General features: G+C 39.3%; 3 protein-coding genes across 3 annotated transcripts; 2 read left to right on the top strand and 1 right to left on the bottom strand.

Annotated features, from left to right (window-relative positions):
* Nucleotides 1-2,881: 2,881 nt before the first annotated feature.
* Nucleotides 2,882-6,312, top strand: LOC311001190 (uncharacterized protein). Its single transcript, XM_083992207.1, has 6 exons — nt 2,882-3,137; nt 3,793-3,975; nt 4,069-4,326; nt 5,083-5,181; nt 5,521-5,538; nt 5,719-6,312. The coding sequence occupies exons 1-6, from the start codon at nt 3,071-3,073 to the stop codon at nt 5,802-5,804; spliced, it is 711 nt and encodes a 236-aa protein (XP_083848333.1). The 5' UTR covers nt 2,882-3,070; the 3' UTR covers nt 5,805-6,312.
* A 1,116-nt stretch (nt 6,313-7,428) lies between these two features.
* cdc20 (cell division cycle 20 homolog) lies at nt 7,429-10,446 on the top strand. Its single transcript, XM_083991159.1, has 11 exons — nt 7,429-7,447; nt 7,761-7,971; nt 8,086-8,228; nt 8,314-8,410; nt 8,517-8,642; nt 8,806-9,002; nt 9,113-9,207; nt 9,313-9,550; nt 9,674-9,799; nt 9,903-10,020; nt 10,150-10,446. The coding sequence occupies exons 2-11, from the start codon at nt 7,782-7,784 to the stop codon at nt 10,326-10,328; spliced, it is 1,509 nt and encodes a 502-aa protein (XP_083847285.1). The 5' UTR covers nt 7,429-7,447; nt 7,761-7,781; the 3' UTR covers nt 10,329-10,446.
* Nucleotides 10,447-12,384: 1,938 nt separating this feature from the next.
* On the bottom strand, nt 12,385-14,735 carry elovl1a (ELOVL fatty acid elongase 1a; the record flags this gene model as incomplete). The annotated part of the gene is made up of 7 exons (XM_083991158.1): nt 12,385-12,696; nt 12,816-12,955; nt 13,118-13,223; nt 13,320-13,376; nt 13,529-13,609; nt 14,301-14,491; nt 14,675-14,735. The coding sequence occupies 7 exons, from the start codon at nt 14,733-14,735 to the stop codon at nt 12,385-12,387; spliced, it is 948 nt and encodes a 315-aa protein (XP_083847284.1).
* Between the last annotated feature and the right edge of the window lie 5,487 nt (nt 14,736-20,222).

Raw genomic sequence — 20,222 nt, 5'->3', positions numbered from 1 at the left:
ACTACACTGTAGCAGCCTATTGTCAACAGGGATGACACTGCAGACAAGTGCACAAAATTAATTTGTATCATCTGCAAAAAAATTACAACTTTTTAACAATTCAGTGAAAACATATTTTGTGTAGGCTAATTATGTAAAGCTTTGGACAAATCACCAATCCTTCTTGTACTGAATTTACTGAATCCAGACACGTATCCATTATGAGTAAGACGTGCCTATTATTCTCCTCCTGTTCTCTGTTGGCTGTCATCTACTATTAAAATTATTTGTAGATTTATTTGTTTTATTTATTTTATTTACCATTAAAAAAAGTCAGTTGTTTCCAGTCTATAGTCATCCATGTGGTGCTTATCACCATTTTACCTATTTCCTCTTTGTCTTATTGCCTTCTAAAAAAAAAAAAAAAAAAAAAAGAGTTGTCATTGTCATTATTCCATTTCTGTTGCAAAGCAGTTACAATACCTTGTTGTTGGATGGTGCTTTTCAAGGCATGTTTAATGCTACTCAGTTGAGTTCAGCAAAAATTGATCTTGGTAGGCCTACAAATCTACTGTAGCCTACACTTTTGAACACAAACATGGGCCTTTGATTATAAGAACAACAGCATACAGTAGCCTATAGTATGACACATACAAAACAACATCATTTTTAGTAAGCAGGATCACAAGCTTGTGATCTCATTCATCTAGAAAAGAAAAGAAACAACCATGCCCCTAAATCCCCTCAGTAAAGTCCCCTCCTCTCTCATAGCACTGTTCATACCTCTCAGTTTCCATTTGTCTTGCATCTTCCATTTTTCCTTTAATTTAAAGGTCTGGTGGAGACATAACTTAGAACATTTTATGATAGTAAAAACAGATTAATGGATACTGTAAATACTTACTTAACATATCTAATCATTAGTATGCTCTTCTGTCATTTGTTTTCTGATAACATAAACTTTTTATATGAGGACAAACATGAGATATGATAACATTGGGAACCTGAAATGGAATTCACACTTGACCTGTTTTTTGGATAAGTAAGCTGAGAGATAGAGCTGAGCAGGATGTTCCTTATTATCACACTGAAAAAAACAGCAGACTATCTTAGCCTACGTAAATGTTCAGGACCAGAAGTTTTTAACTTACTAAGAAGTTAGATAAGTGGCACAGGATCATGTTTAACTGGGCAACTGGCTACATATTTTGGAAGTTACATTTCACACAATCATTGACAAGAAAGGAGAAAATCAGGCCACAGTTATATTTACTTATTAACATTTTCAAACCAAAAAACAGAATGGGTAATGGTGAAGGTACAGAGACCAAATCCTCATGAATTTATCCTGAGTTTACACTGAGTTATAGATTTGCACAGTGCAGCAACATTTTGTGTTAGTAATGTTGTATTTTATTATACTATATCGGCCTGTGCATATTCTCATTTGTCCAGGTCATAGTATCTCAAATGAATTTTCAATCGAAAGCAACTGGACTTGGGTATTTGTCTTTTATTGTCGTTTATTATCACATGAGATGAGCCATCATAAAGCTATATAATTGCTGTGCTGACTACACTCAGGGATGATGACCATCAACATACTATGCAGAGCTTTATTGTGATATATATATAAAAAAAAGCACTAAAAGTTATATGAACACCTTAAACCTGGATATTGTGGCTTGTATAGAGTATAGAAAGAAGACCTGTCAGCCACTTAGTTAAAAGGCTGTCTTGGTCTGCCCTAAAAGGTCTTTTTCTTTTTTGCACTAATAATGATTCACAATAAATGGCAGTCCACAAAACAAAAGGAAAAATAAACATGCTTTCTCTTTGTGTAAAATAAATAAATAAAAGAATCCACATGACATATTGAGTCATAGGGATGGTACCTCTGACAAGGACAAATAAACCATAAATTTTCACTCTGTATAAGAAATAAGTTGGACTTTCCAACCATTGAGTCTGCCAGTTGTTTGCTTCCTCTGTGTTTCCAGAATGTGCTTCCCTTTTTTGCAAGTCAGGTTTGAAATTACCTTTTTTTCACCCACCTCCTCCTCCCTGTGTTGTCTGCATCTGGGCCCACTTCTTGTAAAATGTGATGATTAACTTTTTTTTCTTCTTTTTTTTAAATATAGGCTAGTCAAAGAGAAAGAAAAGTAATGTTGAATGAGTTTAGTAAATGTAATTTAGACAAAACTCTTCAACATAGGCTCCTGAGTAGGCCTACATACCATGAGTCATGGAGGAACAGGGGCCTATGCAGTTTCTGTACTGTACCAGCCTCTATGGTACCAGCCTACCAGTACCACACTAAAAAATTATACTCATACGCCCACACAGGTCGCACATTACACAAATGGTCATCATGTGATGGTGAAGTGTTTGTGAAGTGAACGATATGGTTCTATCTCCGTTTAGGGTAGTTCCGAGATACTGAGCATCAAAGTTCCAACTCGGCTTGTGTTTTGGTTGATAGAACCTTTGTATTTTATGAATAACTAATCAAAAAATGTTGAAAATTTAAAAATAACACCACACAGGCATTAACAGACCACTAATGGATGATATTAACCTTATAATTATAAACTCACGACATGTCAATCTGTTCTACGTCTACTCGTCGCCGTGATGAATCTTCACTTGTTGCTATGGTGACAACATCAATCGAGGCTGTCTGATTAAGCTAACTCATGTCACCTGTGCCCTGCCATGGCTCCAGGGAGGCTGTCGGTGGGGGGGCAGCTATTGGCAGGTGTGTTGACTGAGGGGATGGGTTTGGAGCAATAGAAGCGGCTGCTGCTGCTGCTGCTGCTGCTGCTGCTGAATCTCTGGGTGGGACCTAGGAGAAACTTAACGAGTCGAACCGAAACTAACCAATACAACTGCTGCAGTCTGCGGAGGAGAGGCGAGCCGTGCAGAAGAGCTTGTTCAATATTTCTGCGACAGTCCTCCTGGATGTGATGTGTTACTAGCTCGCTGGTTACGCTTAAATGGCTTAAAACAATCCAGTCTATTTATACCTATCGGGAGTTTTTTGTCCTTCCTTGGCTGTGCGCGTCTGAGCTGCAAACGTTGAGCTACAAAAATGCCTTTTCTTGGCACTTTTCTGCTCATGCTGGTCCATCTATCAGGGGCTTTTCCTGTACCAGTAGGTAAGAGGCTTATATTGTATTACTTTCCACGGTAGCTACTAGGTTAGTCAATGAAATAAAAAAGCATCAACACAAAATTTGATAGACGGATTGTTTACTGGTTTAAAGTATCCACGTTCGTTTTGTCCTTTAAAGGGCGTAATCTTACGTAGGCTGATGGAAGCTGGTCAAGTTGTAGGTGGAAATACTACTGAGCTTTATCCTCGAAGCATTAAAGTCGGTAAGGCTTTGTGGATTTAACTTTTATTGTTGTGCCACTGCTTTTCACGCATTCCTTGTTGGTTTATGATTGAATTTTTCGTGTGGACCTACAAAATAACACGGCGACAGCCTTGAGAACAATGACAACAAACAAAACCAAAAGTAAAAAAAAGAAAAACACAATTTCCGATTCTGCTCCGGCTGTAATGAAAAGATAATTTATTCGGTAGATTCTGCCATTAAAATGTCGGGTAGTCAGACTGCAATGCATACGTTAAGTTCTCTTTTAATAAACTCTAGATATAACTTTTAATGAAATACCGTAATAAAGTTAAACCAAACCCTGTGTGACTGAAGTTTTGCGTCATTGCTCTACAGGAACTCAAAGGTAATGTTTTGAATAGCTCGCCTCTTCCTCTTTCTAGGTGTTTATGTTTTGGTTTTCTTCCTGCAGATACAGTCATAGTTCAGGTCCAGCAGTGGCTGGTGGTGGGTGGCCAGCGGGTGGAGGAGCAGGTGCTTCTCAATGGAGTCTCCCTCAGGGGTACAAGCCAGGAATCTCAAAACATTATCCACAGCATATCATCTGATGTGCTCCCTCCTTCACTTATCAGTGCCAACCAGACTTCAGAGCTGAGTAAGAAAATCAACATACCGATACTATAAATAAATGTAATAGCTTGATTAAGACGGGATGTCGTTTTTAAATGGCCTTCATTTCTCTCTGTAGGAAACCACACTATTCTAAGTTCTCGTGAATGCATCCTAGAGGGGTCTCAGCTGCACTGGACAGACCGTGTTTTCTATGATGGGAAGGTCTATCTCACTCTGGACCACAATGGCACATGGACAGCCCAGGTACCACAAGCATCTCACCTCAAAGCATTGTGGGACCAGGAGCTGCAGCACACAAAGACAGGAAGGATTCACCTTCAGGAGAACTGCATCAGGCTAATGCGAGAGTTGAGACTCTCACGGGAAGAGTCAGGTATGATTTCTTTTTGTACCTTGGGGACAAGTTTCATGATTAAGTTTTAAGCACAGTGATGTATAATAAGAAGTTTGTCACTTAGGGTTGCAATGTCACTCCTAGCATATTCTTTTTAAAATCATAACATGCCAACAGCAGCTGATATTGCGGCTTTGTGCTGTGTCCAATGAAACTAATTAAATGACTAAATTAGGTACATTTTTTTAACTTGACAAAAATACATAATGATTGGTTACAGTATTTGTAGACAAAATCATGGCAAATAGTAAAACAAGTGATGAGAATAGTATACACCACGGCTGCAATTAATGACTGTTATGTTTATTGTCAATTTATGACAATAAACATAACAGTCATTGTCCTGATTTTGGTCCATCCTATTTTCTTAGAGACCAACACAAGGTCTTTAGATAGGCATATTCTGTTTAATAGTGTTCGTTTTGAAAGACTGTTGCATTAAATTCAGTATCTCCATGTGACACTATCGGGTGTAACTTAAGTAAAAGTTAGTCTTGACTCTTAAAAGGTTGAAAAGCGGGCAAAAGTACTTTATGTAGTACTGCTGCCTGTGGCTCATGGAGGCATCTGATGGCATCAACTGTTAATCATATGATATAATGTGTGCTTAGAAAAAGTACAACACCAATGTGTCCTCGTGACTGCACTCCATCTCCACATACAGTCTGCACATGTTTTGCAGTAACCACTCATGCTGACAAGCAGTCAGGTTACAGATTTGAAATGTTTTCTTAGTTTCAGGGATTCCTGTACCTCAAATTTTAATCCCCATCTTGGCAGTTGTGGCTTTTACCGGCCTAATCATAATCACCCTCCTGCTCTCCAAAAACAAGGGTGAGTAAATAATATATTTTTCTTTTTGAATGATGATAATAAATTAAGTTGTGCAGTTTTTAATTTGTTACATTTTCAAAGGCACCTTTAATTGCACACCAAAATGATTCATTTTCAAAAGTGGATTAGTCTTGTGTTGCTTATTGTCAGTTTTATATGAGCAACAATTTAATGTTTACCTTTCATTAATGCGGTACCTTAGTTAAACTAGTTAAATGCAGCATAATTTGGCTTCATTTTAAAACATGTCCTGTCACATGATTTTTGGTATGGAGCCTCATACTCATGGGGAAACGTAAAGCATGGTCATGTGTTTTGTCTTTCTCACATTCTGCCTAGGTCTGGGGCAGCCGGGAGGTAAGAAAACAAAAACCCCTGTGTTTTCTCCTTGGTGTCTATAAGATGGATAAGAAGTGAAATACCGTATAACTTGAAATTTTCATACTTGTGTGTGTAGATAGTGTATGTTTATTCTTCTTTGCTTTGTAGTTACTCGGTAATGAATGTTGTAACTATTGTGTGCTCTTGTGCTTACAGGGGTTCTCGGCTCGATAATACATTACCCAAAGGACATGACCGAAATGAGTTCAGATACAAAGGCTGATGGATACCGTACCTTGTAGTTTAGTGATCTAGCTGCAACGCAGGCTGATGTACTGTATAAGCTCCATACTGTTTCTGCTGTTGACTGTCCACCTGCTGATATAACCTGTGTAGAGTGTCACTCCAAACCCTTGTTACTGCCTTGGGTTTCTATCCATGTACCACAATTTATAGTGGCTCTTTATACTTATGTATTTATGCACACACACAACTAAAGTACATCCATTACTTAGAGCAATGCGCAATTGATGCACAGGCATATGTTTCACCAGTATATTATATATATTCAGGTAAACATATGTAGAAATGTAAATAGTATTTTAAATGTATATTGCTAATTAAGACCATGAATTTCAATGTTATCCAGTGTGTAGATAAAGCCCTGGTGCAAATAAGTGTTTTTTTTTTTTTGTTTTCCCTGAGACCAGTCACCATGAAACTGCCAAATGTGTCCAGGTGTCCAAAAAGTCTACTGTTATATTGTTTTGTCTGAAAAAATTACCTTACATGGGTTAATGTTTTCAAATGTCTTGTTGATATTCTGTGTATTGTGTCCTGTTTTGTCAATGTAAAATTTAAGAACCATCTCATTAAAATACTTTTTAAACATGTGTTGTATATTGTCCTGTTTTTCACTTGGCTTAATCTGTAGTACAGATTCTGGGCAGGTGATGTTGGGAAGTAGGAAATATAAAATAAAATAATATAAATAAAGAAATATATTTAGAGTTAAAATTAGTTTTTTGTTTGTTCAGCTTTTAACACTAGTACAAACATGTACTTGGCCATTGTCTATATGTACGTTGTAGATTAGATGTGCTTTAGAAATAAAGGGACATTTTCACCTTATCTAAATTTTGTGATGGATTAGAAGGTCTGCACCTAACAGATCAATTATTTAATCTCCTTAATCTAGTAAATTGACACTTATCTAATCATAGTCACTCGCTCAAATGTAAGGCCATATGAAGTAATGCTTTGAATCTGTATTCTTTCTGCTTTTAGCTTTACCATGACCATTTGATTTATATCATGTAAAGGACAAAGGAGAGCCAGAACGTGTAGCTAGTTAAGTTCCCCATTAACACGAAGTGAATGGTCCTCTAAAGATTGAGTGAGGTCTTTGATTTTCATTATGATAATGTGACCAATTATCATCATAGTCAGTCTGGCAAGGCAATTAAAGATCTAATAAACATGTTTATGATAGGTGAACCCACCCCTAAAAATGTACTGGATCAGAAAATATATCCAGGGTAATTTAAAGTATTTGAGATACCAAGAGATACATCTGGAGTAGGTTACCTTCATTTCATTCTTAAACACTTATGATACGATTAAATGTGTTGGAAATAGATGCAAACTTCCAGTGGTCAAAATATCCCATATCTGTCCTCAAAGGTGGTGGTTATCATCTTTGTCCAGTAGGTGGCGATGAAAGGAGGGGGTTGTTTTCGGACCGGAAGTTGATTTATATGGAAGTCTCCTCCACCAATCAGATTCACGCATTTGTAAACGTTACCATAGCAGTGTGGACCAATCACAGGAGGGCTTTCGGACATTTAAACCGTTGTGTCGTCACTTCCTCCAAATTCAAACTTTAGAGGCAGAAGTCTGAGAACGGCCCCAGTTCCTGCGGTGCAACCCACGTTTTCTGGAAGAGGTGAGCTCGGTTAGTTTATCTTTTGGATGAAAATGTTAACTTTCGGCTCAGGTAGTCAGTGTGGTTTAAGTTTAACTTTAGAAACGATTGGTTATTCCGCTTTCTGTTTGGCTAATGTAACGCTACGGAGTTGGGTGTTAGCTTGTGTGTAACTTACTGTTGTAGCAACGCAATTTTCTTAAGCGTGCATTGTTTTCTCAAAACGAAATTCAACCTTAAAGTAGTGCTTACGCTGCCTCTGACTAGTTAACGAGTTCGTCGAGTTACTGTTGCACAGCTTTAATGACTATTGTTTGTTTCCCCTGGTGTCAAGTTGTGTGCAAACCCGAATAAGATGGCGCAGTTTGGGTTTGAGAACGACATACACAGTATTTTAAAGCTGGATATGCCCATCACAAACGCTCCCATGGCGAGGTGGCAGAGGAAGGCCAGCTCATCAAACACCTCTGCCCTGAACGGACTGTCGCCTGGAAAAGCTGCCAATGCGTCGCTAAGCTCGTCCAAAACACCGAGCAAAACACCAGGTACGTGTGCGTGCCCATTGTTTTCTTCCACCCCTAGTAATGAAGTGCTTTTGTCGCAGCCAATACTAACCAATGTCTGCTTTTATTTAATCATATTCATGTTTTGTATCATAGGCAAAAGTAAAAAACAAACGCCATCTAAAATGGGAGGCGACCGCTTCATCCCCGTCAGAAACAGCAAACAAATGGACGTGGCAAGTTTCCTGCTCACAAAGGAGAATGAGCCAATGGACACAAACGACACAGCTGGAACAGCCGTAAGTGGTTTGTTTTTATTTCTCTCTTTCTGATTCCCATGCAAGTTATGCAGTTTATTGATCAAGGTTATTTTTGCCCTTAAAGGAAAACCAGAAAGCCTGGTCTATGTCCCTGAATGGATACAATATTGAGGATGCAAAGATCCTGCACCTTGGTGGGAAACCACTGAATGCACCAGAGGGTAAGAATATTAGTTTGCAAACATTGTTCCTGATGGGAATGATGGCTAAATATAAAAGCTGACCTTTAAAACAAACAAAATAAACGTTGTCCCTCCTGATTTACAGGATATCAAAACAACCTGAAAGTCCTCTACAGTCAAGGTGCAACTCCTGCCTCAACCAAAAAGACAAGATACATATCTTCAACTCCTGAAAGAATCTTGGATGCTCCAGAGCTTCGAAATGATTTCTGTAAGTGTTTATGCATTGTTATCTTAATTCTGTGCATCACATTACGGGCAGTGATCAGTGCATCAGCTTTGATACCAAATGGAAAGTATTTTAATCAGAAATATTGTTCCAGGATGCCACTAAATACTCATTTGAACCTTTTTTTCCCCCTTCTCCATCACAGATTTGAATCTGTTTGACTGGAGCAGTCAAAACATTCTTGCTGTGGCTCTTCATGACAATGTTTACTTGTGGGATGCTAGTCAAGGAGAAATCACTCTTCTCATGAAGTTGGAGCGTGAGGAGGACTACATCTGTTCACTGTCCTGGACCAAAGAGGGAAACTACCTAGCTGTCGGCACCAGTGATGGCAAAGTTCAGGTCAGTGTGGGCATAAGCACACATTTGGTTCATAACGGCAGATGACATAAAATAATTGAATAACATCTTTGTTTCTAATTTTTTTTTATTCTTTTTTTTTTTTAATATAGTTGTGGGATGTTGAAAACCAGAAGCGTTTACGCAGCATGGCCAGCCACACGACTAGAGTTGGTAGCCTGAGCTGGAATGACTTTGTTTTATCCAGGTATTATTATTTTATTATTATTATTTAAATTACATTTTATTAATTTAGAATTACATCAGTTTTCTTGAGCTCAGATGTAATGTGGTCTCCACTGTCCACCCCTAGTGGCTCGAGATCGGGACACATTCACCACCATGATGTGAGAGTGGCAGACCATCATATCTCCACGCTCCAAGGCCATTCGCAGGAAGTATGCGGGCTCAAGTGGTCCCCTGACGGACGATACCTGGCCAGTGGAGGCAACGACAACTTGGTGTGTGTATGGCCCCGTGTGGGGGAGGGCAGTGCCGGCAATGACACCCAGTCAGTCCGCAGCTGGAGTGAACACCAAGGAGCTGTGAAGGTGAGCAGCATAGTACTCGACTAACAAGATTTGGAGTGGACATGTAAATTCTTTGTCGTCATATTGTCTCCCGGAGATGTGTAAAATGCGACTTATATTGGATATATGTTGTCATTATTGTAGGCTTTGGCCTGGTGTCCATGGCAGCCAAACATCCTTGCATCTGGAGGTGGTACCAGTGATCGTCACATCCGTATCTGGAATGTAAACAGTGGCTCCTGCATCAGTTCGCTTGACACTCAGTCCCAGGTAATTAGACACATCTAAACCTTGAAGTCTCTGTGATACTTTTTCAAATGTACATAATCTTAATTTGGAGGTGATGACATGTGTGCTTAATTTTGCATTTCAGATCTCATCACTGCTGTTTGCACCCAACTACAAAGAGCTGGTCTCTGGGCATGGATATGCCCACAACAATGTTGTTATCTGGAAGTATCCCTCTCTCACCAGAGTTGCAGAGCTCATGGGTAAATGCCTGTTAAGACTGAACAGACTGTTTTGTGCTTGCTAATTCATGCTTTGCCTTGATACTTTAGGGAAATCTACTCCAGTGCTTCATGGTTTTTTCGGTGGTCTAACTTATTCTTTTATTTTAGGCCATGAAGACAGAGTTCTCAGTTTGACTATGAGCCCAGACTGCTCTACCCTTGCGTCGGTTGCTGGAGATGAAACAATTCGCCTGTGGAAGTGCTTCGAAGTGGATCCTATTAAGAAGAAGGCTAAAGACAGGATGGTCAAATCGACCAGCAGCGTCATCCATCAGTCAATCAGATAATTTTTGTTTAACTTGATCTGACATTTTTTGGTCAATGCTGAATGATTTTGTGCAAATGTTTTATTTAATCAACAATAAAGATTTCTACCCAGTGTTTTAGCCATAACTAGCATCTTACTGCTCCTGTTGGTGGTTATTACCCTTGGTTGTTTACCATATTGGAAGACGTGTATAAAGTACAGGTGTTGATTTCAAGTGCTACTGTTCTGGAAATGTATTCATAACCTAAAAGTAGCTGATAATGCAATCGTGATAAACTGTATATAATGCACTAGGTTACAAATACACTTGTTTACCTTTGTATATGCCTCTGTCAGTAAATGACATGTATTCTGCAATATTAAACTTATATCTTTGACAATCTCTTTTTTTTTCTGTTAAAAATCTCCTGCACTCCTTATACTATACTGCAACTTGTTTCAGCCGCAAACACATTTGCACACAATGAGTTGATCATCTTCAAGCATATCTGACGTCAGCTGAAATCTGGTGTATGTTAAGAATTTCCTGCTTCTTTTCTTCATTCCTCTGAGTTCCAGTTCCCACATTACTCTCAATCCATCGCAGGACACCGCTTGATGTTTTGATAAAAATATACAAATTAGCAGCCCTTTGTCAGGTTGATGATCTCATCTACAGGATCATTGGTACGTGTTCATACCAGGGAGTGGTCAAATGACGTACTTTTTGTTTTTGAAGCTGTATATTATCTTGTCCTTCCAGGTATTGAAGACTAGATGAATTAAAGCAGTTGGAAAAGCAGGAGTGGCCGATTTCACTAAAGCCAAAATGCTAATTTCCCTAAAGTTTTCAAAAGCCTTTTAGGTAGTGTGCCAATATGGTCATCTCCTCTACTTCCAGTATAAAATGCTGTGAAACCCGATTGGTTGGGGTGAACTAGAGCTGCTGTATTTTTTTTTACTGAAAAACTTTGTCACCTGAAGAAGTGAAGTTTTTTTTTTTTGTACGGATCCTTATCCTTCAGTCTCAAATATTTTATTGTTTTTTGGTAAACAGGATTTTGCTGGCAAGCATATGATAACTATTAGAATCTTTGGACTTAGTGAAGCAGATCACAAAAATATTAATTTTAATGCTAACCTTTTGGTGAAACGGGGAACAATGACAGCATTTACAGTTTTAATATCAGAAACAGATTCATCCCCTGAACATTGCGGGGACTGATTGTAACATGATCATCTGTCACCAGGGATTTCTGTGGGAAATACCGGACCTGATATCAACATGCTAGCAGTGGGTCAGATCATTCTTCTGCTGTCACTGTACATGTGTGATCAGCAGCACTCGATCAATCATCATTCTTTAGTGAAACAACCATCTACATCATTTGTTGTAAAGCATTTAGTGTTGCAAAACTCAAAGTATTAGTATAGAAGAGCACACATGCAAAATGCATCAATTCTGTAATATACAGGATAACACTTCTTTTCCACAATTCTAAAATTGAAATATCGAGGTCTGCTATGTCTCTTACAACACTCAGATCTGTAGCGATACCATAACAGCTTTCCAAATGAAACAGATCTTTATCAAAACATTTTTTTTTATTTCAAAAGATAAATAACAACTGAAAAAAAAGAAACAAAATATTTGACATTTACAATGAAAACTTGTTTTGGCACTTAACATTAAAGCAGTTATTTACATGGTTTACAAGTCTTCAGTGAAAACTGTGTGACACTTCCAAGTAACAAGCGTGATGTCAGACAAACAGTGTAGGTCGAGCTCGGGTTGCTCAAGCTCGAGTTGAAGAATACCATCAGTGACAAGATGAGCACCAGTCGACATAACAGTGTGTGTCACAGTTAATAGTGTTCACAACAACTAACAAACACAATGTCACATGCAGAGATCACCAGCAAGCCATAATACGCCATTCATATCCCAAGAAGTGTACATATCATTTTAACAAAGACTAGATTTATATGAAAATTATGAGGTTTTGTTAGTAGTATATTGGACTCTGTGCCACTCCAATATGCTAAAAGGTATGAGTGATGAATGACATATTAGTGTCCCATCTCTAGAGTCACTGTTAAATTTCTTTTACTTTGCTCAGGAAGATTTTGCCATTGGTGTGGTGGTTCCCGTTTTCCAGGTGTTTCCCATTGGCCACCACGGCGATAGGTTCACTGGTTGAGCTGGTTGAGCCGTTCCGTTTCGGCTTGTCATCTGCGGTAGGGAGCCGTTTGCCCTTTATATAGGCCTGCACCCAAAAGTTGGAGAAGAGGAGGAAGAAGAAAACACCATACATCCAGATCAAGTGGATCCACGTGGGGACCTGGTAGTCACATTTCTCCATGAAGTAGTACTGGCTGATGTGAATGGAGACCAGAACAAACTGTGTCTGTAAAACAACAAGGAAAAGAGCAGGTAGTTATTAAAAATCTAAGACTGACTCAGATCTGTAGCGATATGCAAGGCATTTCAATACAAACATTTAAAAAAAAAAAGGGGGGGACATACAAGCTGGATTGCAGTCATGTACTTCTTCCACCAGAGGTATTTCTGGAAGCGAGGCCCTGCAGCAGAGAGTCCGTAGTAGAAGTACATGATAACGTGTACTGTTGAATTCACCATGGCATGGAAGGAGCCCATTCCTCCAACTTGAGGAAAAAAGACACAGCAAATGATGTGTTTAATTTCAGCATTTTGTTTTCAGCCATCAGTTGAACTAAATCTACCCTCTCAAGCCCCAACAGCTCTGGACACAGTGTAAACTTATAAAATGTTACATTATGTCATTATTCATGCTGAGCAAACCTCACCAGGAGTCAGGGTGACGCCCCACCACCATGTCCAGGGCATGAAGGAGTGGTGGAAAACATGGAGAAATGTGATCTGGGATTGTTTCTTCCTCAGCACAAAGAATAGCTAGGAGAAAAAGAAATAATAGAATAAACTCAAGTGAACTAAGATATGTCACAAGAAAAGGCAAAAATTCATTTAGAGACTTGAAAGTGTCCTTACTGTGTCAAGGAGCTCAATGTACTTTGAAAAATAAAATAACCAAGCCACCCGAACCATCTGGGGAAAGGAAAAGAAGAAAAAATCTGTAATCTCAAACATCTAATGATGAACAACCAAACAACATCAACATTTATTCATGTAGGTTCAGCTTTTTAAAACAGGTCAAATAAATCAGATCGAAGCACATAAGGAACCATTCACTGACTTACCCTAAGAGCCTGTGGGCTGTTGGAGGTGTCAATAAGGTCACATCTCCATGTGTAGGTGGTCCCCCATCCCGACATCAAGAACTAGGAGTCAGACACACACCAACAGCTTTTGTTAACATCAAACTTAGAAGCACTCTATTTTTTTTTTTTAAAGCACAGGGACTGGTTAAAGCAGAAGTAAGCGATCCGGTCGTTTTGGCTAATGCTGCATTCCAGGCAGGCTTTTGAAACCGTAAATTACAGCTTCATGTCACAACTTATGACTTTGTAGTGTTCCAGGCAACCCACTCGTGTTTTTCCGACCTGTTTTACCTGTGAAAGTCACTATAACGGCCACTCGTAACTTCCGACCTGTGAACTCGTACCAGCTCGAACTGGTACGAGTTCACAGGTCGGAAAAACAGGAGTTACGGGTTGCCTTGAACGCACCATAACGTCTTGTCAGCCGATAAAGTAAGCAGCCCCCGCCCTCGTCATGGATCTATTGGTCCTCGTCCCTACGTCACCACATTCAGGTGCATCCCTTGGCTGTACACACAGCCCTTCATGTCGTTCTCTCTCCTCATTGGATAAAACTTGTAGGATACGATAAATGTTTTCTCCTCGGCTCAGAGCAGAGCAGAGTGACTGACAGACCTGTGTTTCGGTCCAAACACTCTATGTAAGTGATTGCTGTCGGAAGATATAACTATTTAAGACTTATATTAACACAAATATATCACTTACTTCTGCTTTAACTGAAAACTCAGTTCGTCGTTGTTGTTTTTCATACCTCATAGACTATGTAGGCGTTCAGTAAAACCATGCTGAGGTTGTAGACGATCATGGCTGTGTTTAGGCGGAAAGGTTTGCGGTTTGCCATCAACCGAGGCCCGACGTACACGGAGCAGAAGACATAGGCCATCAGGAGGGTGGTCATCTGTACAGGACTCTGCATCAGGGGGTAGTCTCTGACTCTGACATCTGGGAGGATCAAAAAACACACACACACACATTCAGTTGTAGGCTATCTCTGCCTGTCAGCGATGGTCACATATGGAAGATCACTTGCAAATTCAGTCCAGGTATGGCCACGTTCAAGGTGTAATCTTCAGAAAACAAAGACACAAATGCCGCACGATGGGGGCAAAGATATACCCTACTTACCAGTTCTAGATTGTAGATAACTGTGGAGTCTTAAAATGCTTGACGCAGCTTCTCGCAGCATGATTACTGCTTGTTTGTTCTGTTCTATTCAACCCCTGGAAAAATATGAGAAAACCAGACATTCAGAAACCAGGGAGATGAAGAGTGATCATAAAGTGAGGCTGGCTGGGTGAGGTGAGCAACCAGGCGACCTGTCCAGCTGCTTCCCCACTGACTGAACAAACAGGAGACAGCTGCACAGGCTCATCAAACAACCCTCAGTGGCATAATGTATTCACAAGCTTTCAAAAAAAAACAAAACAGGACAACCATAAAAGAAACAATATCAATCTAAAGTTTAGATGCTAGATTGCAAGCTAAAACTCTCACTGTTTTTTTTAGCACTAATGTTGCACTCTGTTCAAAATCAATTAAATCAATTAGAGAGAGAAGAAAAACAATTCTACATTGTGAACATAGAAAATCAGTGAGTTAAAAAAAAAAATACAGCCTATATGAAGGATTGTGAAACATCTCAGTCTTGCTGTCAGTCCAAATACAATGAAATACTCTCGTGCTGACTAACAGAGCAAGTCAAACAGGTGAGGCAGAGAACTTGGCCCATATGGCCAACCTTGCTGCGCTACCAAGATCTGGGCTGATTGTGAACTTCCACGGGGGCCAAAGCACACAATCACGATAAAAGCAGCAGATTGAATGTCTGAATCGGTGTTCGGCACTAATCTATCCACAGTAGGAGTAAAGAGAAACTAAAACTTTTTTTTTTTTTTTTTTTTTTTTTTTTAGCGCAGCAGCGAGCTAAACTGGTGCGATCATATCTCTGCTGTTGCATTCATACAAAAAGTGACTCACCGGCTGAGCGCAGGTCCTCAGCTCTCACTCCCGAAACAAGCAGAACAGGCAGAGCTCAGCACTGCGGATCCAACAGAGCAGCACCACCACCACTCAGACTGCTCAGGTGGAGACCAGGAACATGCAAAGCTAGTCCGTGTGTGGCAGCCTCCACTCCTCCCTGAGATGTCCTACAGGTGGTGTGTGTGTGTTTTTTTTTAAGAAAGAAAGAAATTAAAAATCCAACAGGAGCTGAAACAGAGACAGGCTGAGAGGAAGCAAGAGTAAAGGTTGGAGGCTGGCTGGCTATGACAACTATGGGACTGAGCTCATTCAACTCAATTTAAACCCCTGGGCAACTACTACAGACCTTGCCGGTTTCAGGACCACACCCTGTTTCAGTGCTAAGCTCCACCTATCTCTCCTCATTTAGCCTGTTTGTGATTGGTCTGTCCCATCAGTGGTGGTGAAGGAAGATGTGGTCAGAGTTGTAAGGGGGCTTAAAGAAATCAACACCCAGGGGGGAATATCCTCTTATCAGGGTCACAACAACAACAAAAAGAGTGAATTAGCAAGAAATAAAATAAAATCCTACCCTATGTGACAGATAAATTAATAATACACTTTTAAATAAAAGTATGAATAAAGTGAAAATGTTGGAGGTTAAAAGTTTATAAAATCTGACCTTAGTGAAATAATGACTTCATACTGCAACTCCAAAAAGGTCTGATCATTTACTAGACTTAATAGATCTCAAAAATATCCCTCAGACATTATTTGGGTTAAAGGTAAAATCAGATACACTCACTAACCTTATGTCATTATGTGTCGCCCATCCCTGACTGCGTGGTGTCACAAAGGGGATGGGTTCCTGTCCAACCCTTCGCTGCTGTGACGACTGCTCCTGTGTCTCTGGTTTTACCTGTTCCCCAAGCACTGGCACAAGGATGGGCGTAAGCTTGAAATTTTGTCCTCAACTACGTGTGTTAAACTAAAAGGAATGACAGGAATCTGTGCACGAGAGAGAGAAGAGGAGGGGAGGAAATATAACTGTCTGCAATGTTCCCTCTAATTTTCAAAACTCCTGAGCAGAAATTCAACTCCCCTGATGACCTGCTTGAGCGACTGTGAGCGACAGCTTAAGCGTACACAGTACGTCCACATGCCGGTGCTATGGCCTCACCTCTCCAACTCCAAATATCAATACAATTGGCTATTACTATAATGATTAATAACAGATTATTTTTGACAACATTACCTAGGCTACTCCATATCAAGGTCAGTTACAGTTAAAGATAACAAAATACAATATTGTTTTGGCAAAATAGATTTTGCATTTATTGCCATATGAACAATATGAAAAAAATAACTAACATAAAGTTGGTGTCATCAAATCGTGGCACAGAAGCATTCTTGATATGAACAGTAATAATAATTCTCAAGCAAAAACTTAAATCGTAGTTGCACTACAGACCACGGTTAAGGTCATACATTTCACAATTCGAAGCACACATTAGGGAGAAATAAACAGTAAACTAGTCGGGGATATTTGAGTGTGCAACTTTTTTTGTCTTCTGGGCAAAGAGGTGGGGAGCAGTGTGCAATTGCTCAGTAAAACACCTTAGAGGGAACAGTGCTGCTTACATAGTGTTTGACACTTTATCACATGTTAGCTCTGTCGTAAAGTGCAGATTCAAATACCTCGGACTTTAAATCATTTAAAGTGGAACGTTACACATAAATCTGTATGCAAATATGATAAGGTGTATTTCCATTTGCAAAACTTGCAACAAGTTTTTATTGAATTTTAAAAATCTGCATGCGTGCATAGATGCTGTGCAAGCCAGACACTGGGTTTTGTCACTTGTATATGTATATGATGCGTTCAGGGCCTGACAGTGCATAGGATCAGTCGGAGGATTTAGCTGCATATTTCAGTGAAGCCCCAACAAGTGATCATTAAGACACTAAATGGCCACTCAAAGGTGTGGCTCTCACTCTCAGTCACTCCATTGAGGTCAACAAAATCTCAAATAAGAGTGAAACAGCTTTTTAACAACTGTTTAGTTTCGCCCATTGATAGTGTGGTGGTGGGGGAAGGGGGGTGCAGTTGTTTACTTGATTGTTTCTGCGGAGGATAAGCTGCACAGGAGAATTTGCATTTATGTGCATGTCGCTCATCAGCTGAGGTTTCTGGATAAGAAAACACCATCTCATATAGTTGGAAAACTGACCAAAACATAATATGATGAATCTCAAATAGTTGAAACACTGCCTCTATTAAGAAACTAAATATGCAGATGTGCAGTATGAACTTAAGACATTATCATTTTGCAATAACACACTCGAATGATGGAGATTCAGTTTCTGTCATTGTCTCTAATCACATCAGCAGCTGTTTTTTCATAGCAACCATGTCAGTACACACACACTCCCTGTTGTTCTCGGTCTTGTGACCGTTTAACACTGACTTAGGTCGAGGTTTTGCCCAGTGGCAGAATTGATCACATAGATACTAACAAACAACAGCACAACGTGACATTGTTCGGAGATATAGTTCTCTGGCCATCAGCATAACCAGAGGATAGACCTAGTCCTCGAGACATGCTGGTTGTCTCCAATTAGCTAATTGTGATGAATTAGACAGGATAGATGCCTCTGGATGTGAGAGGATGAGCACGGCTGCTGAGAATGAATGAATGAATGAATGGTCTCACCAGATTTAACCAAACTAATGTAAACATGCAACAGGGCAGTAGTCTGTAAAGTAACAGCTAAGATTGCCCAACACAAGAGTCACATGGTCCCCAAAGTTCATAAATAAAGTTTTTTTTTTTTTTTTTTAAGTGACACAATATTTTTGGAATATGGACAGTCCTCCGTCACTTTGTTGCATTTGTAATGAGACAAAACTAGATTCCTTGTGTGTTTAGTACAGTTGTAACTGTAAATAGGCTAAATATTGTGTTTCATAATGAAATATAACAAACCAACTCTTGCAAAGTTTTATTCAGTATAATCAATTTATTTCCCATCTGATTTGAAAAACATGTAAAACATTTGCTGTCAATTGTACTGCACCTGAACTGATGATCCATTCAGCAAGACATTTGAAATGCATTGCAATTTTTTTTAACATACCTTTTTTTTTTTTTTTTTTTTAAATCCAGGAAGAGATCTTGAATTCTATTTTTCAAGGATGTCCTAGCCAAGGTGAACAGCAGCACATAGTGTAATGTAATGAGTAATGAAAGACTTGAAGGAGAAATAACTTGAAATGGTAGAGGGCTCTAAATGCCAAATGCCAAATATTGGCCTAAGTAAAAGGTACCAGCTTTATTTTCATCTTGACATTAGACACAGATAGTAATCCTTCGAATAAACATGCTCATACCATGAAAATAAAGACCTGTTGCCAGTCGTGCATAACATTTAGTTGCTGGTATGCATCCACATTTCATTCAGGGAGGATTCATTCTGCTCTGAATGAACCCCAGTATATGTTCTGAACATTTTATCATTTCACCTCTAGCCCTACACTGCTGCTTCTGTTATTAAAACTGATCTGTGTCTCATCATTATTACTTGAGTATATGATTATATACTCCTATGCAATTTACCCCTATGTGCCACGTAAAAAGAGCTCCGCAAAATACTCCTTGAGTAAGTCAAGTGTGTGAATCTAAGTTCATGTGTTAGTTGGTCTGTGGAAACTGAATTGGCCTCTGGGGATAAATAAACTATTCTGAATCTGAATTATTTATTAGCCTATTATTCAAAAAATTCAGGCTCAGACTATCAGGCACATCGTGTCAGTGTAGAGGTCGGGAAATAAAGAGCCTCTCATTAGTATATGTATTACACAAGCACCCCCCCTTATTTTTATTTTTCTTCTTTCTCTTCATTTTCATTTATTTCAGTTACATTTAGTTAGACTCCCATACAGTTCATGTTGTTGTAATTCCACTTTGTGACCATAGGTGGCACTGTGATACCAGGTTCAGTGAGAAAACCTCTAACTCAAAATGCCTACATGTAAACATGTTGTTAAAGTTAGGCAATGTGATTTTTGAATGTGGTTGGAATCTTTTGATGACTTTGGTGTAGGCTATGCACTATGTAGCCACAATATACTGTCATTTCTTTTGTTATTATTTACATGTATTTGAGTTATAATCTCAAGCATGTGTCTGATATTAAGGCTGATAATTCGCCATTGAATGTGAAATGAGATGTGTGACATTTTACATAGGAGGCAGAATAAAATGGTGCTTGAGGAAGTCGCACACTGCTGAAACCGTGTTGTTTCTCATTGTTCCACAGTCATTATCGCTGTGTAGCAACAATAGCTACCGGCCCGAGTACCCCCTAGGCTTGAGGCCCCGGTAACATCAGTGTGGTGCTCAGTATCTGTGTATTGCTCTTGGTCCAAATACAAAACCCAAGAGAGAAACTAAATGAATGGCCACCTCCCCTCAGTGTCTTCATCAGGATGAAGTAATGTTGACCACAAAGGAAACTGAACAACAGTGACACTTAGCGGCCAAACAGTTGAACAGGAAAAAAAAAATGTCAACAGCAACATTTATCCTACAATTTAGATTAAGCATAAATTACACAATTAAGACTGAAAGTAAATTATTTCCTCCTCCTTTGTGTGTCTTTTACTTTGAAAGGCTGCTGTTATATAATATGTCGGCTTATCATTGACTGTTTA

This window comes from Trachurus trachurus (assembly GCF_905171665.1).
Source record: "Trachurus trachurus genome assembly, chromosome: 17".
Taxonomy (NCBI): domain Eukaryota; kingdom Metazoa; phylum Chordata; class Actinopteri; order Carangiformes; family Carangidae; genus Trachurus; species Trachurus trachurus.
This window is presented reverse-complemented; position numbering and strand designations above follow the sequence as displayed.